The sequence below is a fragment of the Cebus imitator genome, unplaced genomic scaffold, assembly GCF_001604975.1.
Source record: "Cebus imitator isolate Cc_AM_T3 unplaced genomic scaffold, Cebus_imitator-1.0 Scaffold70, whole genome shotgun sequence".
Taxonomy (NCBI): Eukaryota; Metazoa; Chordata; class Mammalia; order Primates; family Cebidae; genus Cebus; species Cebus imitator.
In genome coordinates this window covers 3317498-3325121 of record NW_016107385.1, presented here as the reverse complement: position 1 = coordinate 3325121, position 7624 = coordinate 3317498, and the positions used below count along the sequence as shown (strand labels likewise).

The window sequence follows — 7624 nt, the reverse complement described above, 5'->3', positions numbered from 1 at the left end:
GTAGAGACGGGGTTTCACCATGTTGACCAGGATGGTCTCGATCTCTTGACCTCGTGATCCACCCGCCTCGGCCTCCCAAAGTGCTGGGATTACAGGCTTGAGCCACCGCACCCGGCCGTTAAGAACCTGTCTTAAAAAAAAAAAAAAGCAGTACACACTGGAAAATACCATTAGATTCAACTATGTGAACACATACACCTATTTCCCCAGCAGCCCCCCTCCAATATAATAGATAGTTTCATCATATGTGGAATCTAGGGTTAATCTGAATTTAATAATTTAAAAAGAGAGTTCTTAGTAAGAAAAAACTGAAAATCCCAACAGAGAAATGGATAACATATCAGTTCTTGAAGTGTGGTCTGGTGACCCATGGAGGTTCCCAAGAACTCTTTCATAACAACACAAGCATATATATACACACACACACACATATATATACTGTATATATGTATATATATATATTTTTTTTTGAGATGGAGTTTTGTCCTTGTTTGCTGAGCTGGAGTGCAATGATCTCAGCTCACTGCAACCTCTGCTTCCTGGGTTCAAGCAATTCTCCTGCCTCAGTCTCCCTAGTAGCTGGGATTATAGGCACACACCACCATGCCCGGCTAATTTTTTGTATTTTTGGTAGAAATGGCGTTTCACTGTGTTAGCCAGCCTGGTCTCAGACTCCTGACCTCAAGTGATCCACCGGCCTCAGCCTCCCAAAGTGCTGGGATTATGGGCATGAGCCTCCATGTCCAGCAAGATTATTATTATTTTTGAGACAGAGTCTTGCTCTGTTAACCAGGTTGGAGTGCAGTGGTGCACGATCTCAGCTCACTGCAACCTCCACCTCCCGAGTTCAAGTAATTCTCCTGCCTCAGCCTCCTGAGGAGCTGAGATTACAGGCGCATGGCACCACACCTCGCTAATTTTTGTATTTTTAGTAGAGACGGGGCTTTCACCAAGTTGGTCAGGCTGGTCTCGAACTCCTGACCTCAAGTGATTCACCTGCCTCGGCCTCCCAAACTGCCGGGATTACAGCGCACCTGGCCGACAGTAAGATTTTGTTTGCCTTTTTCACTGTGTTGACATTTGTGCTAATAATGCAAAAGCAACTGTGGGCCTTCGCATCAATCAAGAAAGTGGCACTAAACTGTACTAGGAGTCGTATTCTTCACTGCCGATTCATTTTCACTTAAGAAAGTCCTGCCGGGCGCGGTGGCTCAAGCCTGTAATCCCAGCACTTTGGGAGGCCGAGGCCGGTGGATCACGAGGTCAAGAGATCAAGACCATCCTGGTCAACACGGTGAAACCCCGTCTCTACTAAAAATACAAAAAAAAAATTAGCTGGGCATGGTGGTGCGTGCCTGTAATCCCAGCTACTCAGGAGGCTGAGGCAGGAGAATTGCCTGAACCCAGGAGGCGGAGGTTGCGGTGAGCCGAGATTGCGCCATTGCACTCCAGCCTGGGTAACAAGAGCGAAACTCCGTCCCCAAAAAAATAAAAAAAAGAAAAGAAAAGAAAGTCCTTTTCATCTGTAAAATGGGTAAATTAAAAAATAATAGAATGTTCTTGTTGAAGCAGTAAAATATTAACTTTATTAATTATATTTGAGCTCATGTCTTTTTTATAATAGACCTATTTTTAGAGCACTTTTAGGTTCACAGACTGAGCATAAGGTACAGATATTTCCCATACCTCCCTGTCCCCATGTATGTATAGCTTCCCCCACTATCTCCCACTCAGCAGCAAGGTTATACATTATTTGTTAGAATCAATGAACTTAGACTGACACATCATTATCATACAAAGTCCATGGTTTAGGGTTCACTCTTGGTGTTGTACATTCTGTCGTTTTGGACAAATGTGCATGACACATATCCACCGTAATAGCGTCGTAGAGAGGAGTTTCACTGTCCTGAGAATCCCCTGTGCTCTTGTTCCGCCCTCCCTCTTACCCCCATGGCGATCACTCATCTTTTTACCATCTCTGTAATGTGGCTTTTCCCAACAGTCTTATTGTTGGGATCATACAGTATTTGGCCTTTTCAGGTTGGCTTCTTCATTTTTTTTTTTTTTTAGAGACACGGTCTCTCACTTTTCTGTCCTGGCTAGACTCCTTGGGACTATACAGGTGCATGCTACAGTTTGACTAGCTTCAAACTGGCTTCTTTCACTGTCGTATGCATTTTAGGTTCCCCCATGGCTTTTCGTGGCTTGATAGCTCATTTCATTTTTGCACTGAATAATATTCCATTCTCTGGACACACCAGTTGGTTTATCCATTCACCTATGGAAGGCCATCTTAGTTGCTTCCACGTTTTGGCAATCATGAATAAAGCTGCTATAGAACATCTTTATGCAGGTTTTTGTGTGAATGTGTTTTTTGTTTGTTTGCTTGCTTGCTTGTTTTGAGACAGAGTCTCACTCTGTCCCCCAGGCTGGAGTGCAATGGTGCCATCTCGGCACACTGCAACCTCTGCCTCCCGGGCTCAAGCTATTCTTCTACCTCAGCCTCCCAAGTAGCTAGAATTACAGGCGCCCACCACCATGCCTGGCTAACTTTGTATTTTGAGTAGAGATGGGGTTTCACCATGTTGGTCAGGCTGGTCTCAAACTCCTGACCTCAAGCAATCCACCAGCCTCGGCTTCCCAAAGTGCTGGGATTACAGGCATGAGCCACTGCGCCGGACCTTTTAATGTGTTCTTATCTCATTTGGGTAAATAGCAAAGAGTGCAATTAATGGATTGCAAGGTAAGAGTGTGTTTAGGGCCAGTCATGGTGGCTAAATGCTGTAATCCCAGCACTTTGGGAGGCGGAGGGGGGAGGATCACTTGAAACCAGGAGTTTGAGACCAACCTGGACAACATATTGAGACTTCTGTCTCTACAAAAAATAAAAAATTAGCTGGGTGTGGTGGTATGCACCTGTCGTCCCAGCTGCTTGGGAGGTTGAAGTGGGAGGACCCCTTGAGTCTGGTAGGTCAGGGCTGCAGTGAGCCTTGATCATGCCTCTGCACTGCAGCCTGGGTGACAAAGCAAGAATTTGTCTCAAAAAAATTTTTTTAGTTTTGTAAGAAACCACCAAACTGTCTTCCAAAGTAGCCATACCATTTTGCATTGCCATCAGCAATGAATGACTTGAATGTTTCAATTTCCATTCCCAAATGACATATGATATTCAGTATCTTTTCATGTACTTACTATCCATCTATACATCTTCCGTGGGGTGTCTGTTCATATCTTTCACCCAGGCTAGTGCAGTGGTGCGATCTGCTCACTGCAACTGAAGCAGGAGCAGCCGCAAGAAACAGACCTCTGGAACACCAAAGTGTTTATTATTATTATGGCTTGGAGCCAGGCAACAATTTGTCTAAATTACCAACCTCCTCTAACAAAGAGAAGCTCTGCCTTTCTATAGGCTTACACTCTAGATATTACACATGAAAGAATCTTAGGTTCACAGGCTTAGAAATTACAAGTGAAAGGGTCTTGGGTTTACAGCTTTAGAAATCACATATGAAAGGGTCTTGGTCGATGGAGGAGTGGGGTGGGGGTTTGATCTTGTTTACTTAAAAACAATATCTTCTGGAAGGATTCCTTCACGCCATGCCTGCTATTTACAGGAATGTGATTTAAGAGGCCCAGCCAGCGAGCCTTTTCTTCTATTGAAATGCAGTGTGGAAGTCAAGCGGGGAGTTGATCCCAGATGCCTGGGTCTCCTTCCTCACCACCTCTGCCTCCCGGATTCAATCAATTCTTCTTCAGCTGCTTGGACTAGCTGGGATTATGGGTATGCACAACCACACCCAGCTAATTTTTTATTTTCGGTAGAGACAGCATTTCACCATGCTGGCCAGGCTGGTCTCAAACTCCTGACCTCAAATGATCCACCTGCCTCCGGACTCCGAAAGTGCTGGGATTACAGGCATGAGCCACTGTGCCTGGCTTTTTTTTTTTTTTTTTTTTGAGACAGAGTCTCACCCAGGCAGGCTGGAGTGCAGTGGCATGATCTTGGCTCACTGCAACCTCCTGGTTCAAGCCATTCTCCTGACTCAGCCTCCCAAGTAGCTGGGATTACAGGCATGTGCCACCACGCCTGGCTAATTTTTGCATTTTTAGTAGAGACAGGGTTTCACCATGTTGGCCAGGCTGGTCTCGAACTCCTGACCTCAAATGATCCTCCTGCCTTAGCTTCCGAAAGTGCTGGGATTACAGATGTGAGCCACCGTGCTGGGTGAAGAATTGTTTATTTTGGAAAACAGTCCCTTATCAGATGTCTTCATTTTTTTTTTGAGATGAGGACTCCCTCTGTCACCCAGGTTGGAGCTCAGTGGCACTCTCTGGGCTCACTGCAACCTCCACCTCCCAGGTTCCAGGTTCAAGCAGTTCTCCTGCCGCAGCCTCCCAAGTAGCTGGGATTACAGGCAGCCACCACCATGCCTGGCTAATTTTTGTATTTTTAGTAGAGACAGGGTTTCACCATGTTGGCTAGGCTGGTCTCGAACTTCTGACCTCAGGTGATCCACCTGCCTTGGCCTCCCAAGTGCTGGGATAACAGGCATCAGGCACCTCACCTGGCCAAAATATAGTAAATGTTTAGTAAATTACTGTTGAACGGAAAACTGAATGGGTGTTCTGAGGAGAAAGTTTAACCACGGGAATTTGGAGAGAGGTGGGTTGAGTCCCTGACAGTTACCTTCATTCCAGCACCAGCTGGTCAGGCCCCTCTGAGACCCATGTGATTTCCAAATAGGATCAAGCCACCCCTTCTGAGCAAGAGATTGACCTGGAGGCTCTCATGGATCTATCCACAGAGGAGCAGAAGACTCAATTGGAGGTAGGATGGGGTCTAGAAGCGGGCCTTGGGTCAAGGGGAACCCAGGAACCCAGGTTCTGCCTCCTTCGGTGGAGTGGAGAGAACCAATCCACAGGGGAGAACTCATGGGAGATTGGTGGGAACTTGTGGGAAAGTGCTGTGACTTGGGGGCTACTCTTTGCTCTCTCCTATCTAGGCCGTTCTCAGGAACTGCCCCCGCCCCACAGAGGTAAGGGACATTCTGCTGGTCTGGGGTAAGAGGAGTCCCAGTGGGGGAGGCAGCTAATGAAGAGGAGTATTTGAAGGGAAGGTTTGGCTGTGGGTCCTTCTCCCTCCTCTGGGGAAACAGGGTCAGTGCAAGATTAGGGAGGGCAGGGTGGGGGGTAGATTGTGATCCCAAGCCTTGGTCTCACTCCTGTTTCTCCCTCAGTCTTTTATCTCTGAGCTGCTCAGTCAACTCAAGAAACTCCGGAGACTCAGTCGACCTCAGAAATAAGCCCGGAAGATCATCTTTAGCAGCCTCAGCATTACCAGGCCTGACCTGACACTCCAGATCCTAAGAGGGAAACATCTCCTTGGGACACAAACAAGAAACGTGGATAAGGAGGGACATTTGCACACTCCTACTGTCTGTGTGGTCACAGCTAGTCTCTGTCAGCTGGGCTCTCTGGGAGAGGGCTGGCTGTTGTCCAGTGCTTTCCTTGGCAGCCAAGTGGATAAAACCTTTAGAAGCCTCAGCTCAATGGAGTGTGGAACATATCTGTGCTGAGGGACAGGGGAGGGAGAGGATGAAGTGATACACAACCTGAATTGGGAAGGCCACAACCTGAGTCACTAGGCTGTACCCACACATCTCATCCATCCATCCAAAGGACTCAAGAATTCAAAGACAAAGGTCACAGCTCCACTTCAGCGAAATCATAATCTAGCAAGGCCAAGGGGCCAAGCAGACATTATCTGCCTAAGGTACATAGCTTCCTGGCATAACCAACAAGAGGGAAGCCAGTGGCAAAGACTAATTTCAAATCCTAGAGAGGAACTAACAGGAAAAACCTAGCTGGATCTGAGTCTCAGAAAAGGTTCCTCCAACCACAAATGATGCAGAAGGTAGACCTCAGCCTGAGGGTTCTTTCTTGAGTAGGTTCCAGCCAGGGGCATGAAGAGACACAGCAGAGGCAACACAGAGGCATGTAAAGGATGCATGCTGAGAGGCCAAGGGTCCGGTTAGGGTGAGTTACTGGAAGAGAAATACTGAGACTGAATGGCAGGCAGGTTAGTGGGGAGTCCTAGGAGGCGGGGTCTTTTGCCAGTAACGCTGGAAGCATGGCGTGTGTGCATTGTTACTGCATGCATTATGTGAGTAGTAGAGAGGCTGAGAAACCCAACAAGGTGTGGCCTGGTGGCTAAGTGGGGCTGCCCAGAGCTGGAAGCACAGTTCAGTTTAATGAATGTGCATGCTTGCTTCGTATGAGACTACCAGGATGGGTAGGGCTGCTCCTGCCTGGAGAAGTTCATAGGATGGCTCAACCATTTCCCTCATTCATTCCCCACAACTGTGCTTTTAGCCTGCTCTGTTCCTGCCACCTCTCACCGGGACCAGGCTCACAGGGTTGTAGAAATGAGATGCTGGATCCAATGAATCAATATACTTTATTAGGTCCACTAAGTGTCAAGGGAGAGCCCTGTGCCCTAGAGTCAGGTTACAGGGCTCACCTGTAGATTCAGTCTGGTCTCTCCCCATCATGCCTCTCACTTCTAATCTGGGCTTCTAGTAGGAGGGCCTCTACTTCTTCCCTTGGCCCTCCTAGTCATCCTCTCGAATGGAGAATCTTTCTTCATTCCAGGAAAACCAAGTCTCATGAAGGGGCCTATCCATCATCAGTAGAGCCAGAGCTCTCCCATTGGACATCCTGTGGCTGGGCCCAGAAACCAGTGCTGCCTGCTGTGGGACTGCCTTTCCGGGAGAACCAGGGTGTCATCAGTGCTCTCGGCCTGCACGCGGAGGGCAATAGGCAGATGTCTGGTGCTCTTTAAGCTCAAAAGCATCATGGCCTTCCCTGTGGAACAAAGGGATACAAGTTAGGGATCCAGGAAGCCCTTGAGCCCTCCCACAGGACATTCCACCTGCACCCACCGGAAGCAGCGGGCACAGAAGAGGTCACCATCGCAGCCAGCACAGCGCAGGGAAGCATCCTCATTGCAGATGCAGCACCAGGGGAGCTCCTCTTCCTCAGCCTCAGGCCTGAGGTCTACATCCTGGGCCTTCAGGGACCAGAGAGGAATGGAAGAAGTAAGGTACCCAGTGGGGTGTGGGAGCTGCTGGGGGAGCCGTCAGCCAGACAGGAAACAAGGCTGTGGGCGGCCTGGGGGTCTGCATCTGGGACTTTTCTCACCTCAGGCTCTACCCCGCAGGGTTGGGTCCGGGGTTGAGAAGCCGGCTCCACAGGGATGTTAAAGCCACTTGCCTCGTCCAGGGCAGCTTCTTCAGTGAGCTGTGGACGAGATCAAGAGGTACCACTCCCTGCTCTAAGCCCAGGCCCCCTACCTCCCAGTATTTCTGTGCTCTGTGGACTTAGCTTCTCAAACTCATCTTTTTCTTTATTTGTGGCCTGTGGCTGCTGATTCCGTATCTCAGGGAACCAGTGGGCGGTCTGGGTCACAGGGACAAAGGGACAAAGGGGGGCCGATGGGAACAGGGCTGCAACAGTTACTGCCCACCCAGCCCCATAGTGGAGGTGGGGCAATGATGTGGAGAGATGGGACAGGGTGGCGGGCGGATAAGCCAGGCCCACCTGCTGCAGGACTCTCTGGATGGCT

At 48.8% G+C, this 7624-nt stretch overlaps 2 protein-coding genes across 5 annotated transcripts in view; one reads left to right on the top strand and one right to left on the bottom strand.

Annotated features, from left to right (window-relative positions):
- The window catches only part of PPP1R14D (protein phosphatase 1 regulatory inhibitor subunit 14D), a 13317-nt gene extending 7767 nt beyond the window's left edge, over positions 1-5550 (top strand). Inside the window, exons 3-5 of the mRNA XM_017530977.2 lie at positions 4745-4828; positions 5004-5036; positions 5238-5550. Of these exons, the coding sequence (XP_017386466.1) occupies positions 4745-4828; positions 5004-5036; positions 5238-5303 (183 nt within the window). The 3' untranslated portion in view covers positions 5304-5550. The remainder of the gene's footprint in view (positions 1-4744; positions 4829-5003; positions 5037-5237) is intronic.
- Positions 5551-6438: 888 nt separating this feature from the next.
- ZFYVE19 (zinc finger FYVE-type containing 19) overlaps positions 6439-7624 on the bottom strand; it is a 7437-nt gene continuing 6251 nt past the window's right edge. For 2 of the 4 annotated variants that reach the window (XM_037739437.1, XM_037739436.1), the window contains 4 exons: positions 7600-7624; positions 7201-7299; positions 6942-7069; positions 6439-6864 (listed from right to left, as the gene is read on the bottom strand). In XM_037739437.1, the coding sequence (XP_037595365.1) occupies positions 6786-6864; positions 6942-7069; positions 7201-7299; positions 7600-7624 (331 nt within the window). In that variant the 3' untranslated portion in view covers positions 6439-6785. Of the gene's footprint in view, positions 7070-7200; positions 7300-7599 lie in introns of all 4 variants that reach the window. The other 2 variants (XR_001826028.1, XM_017530973.1) reach the window with 2 other exon arrangements.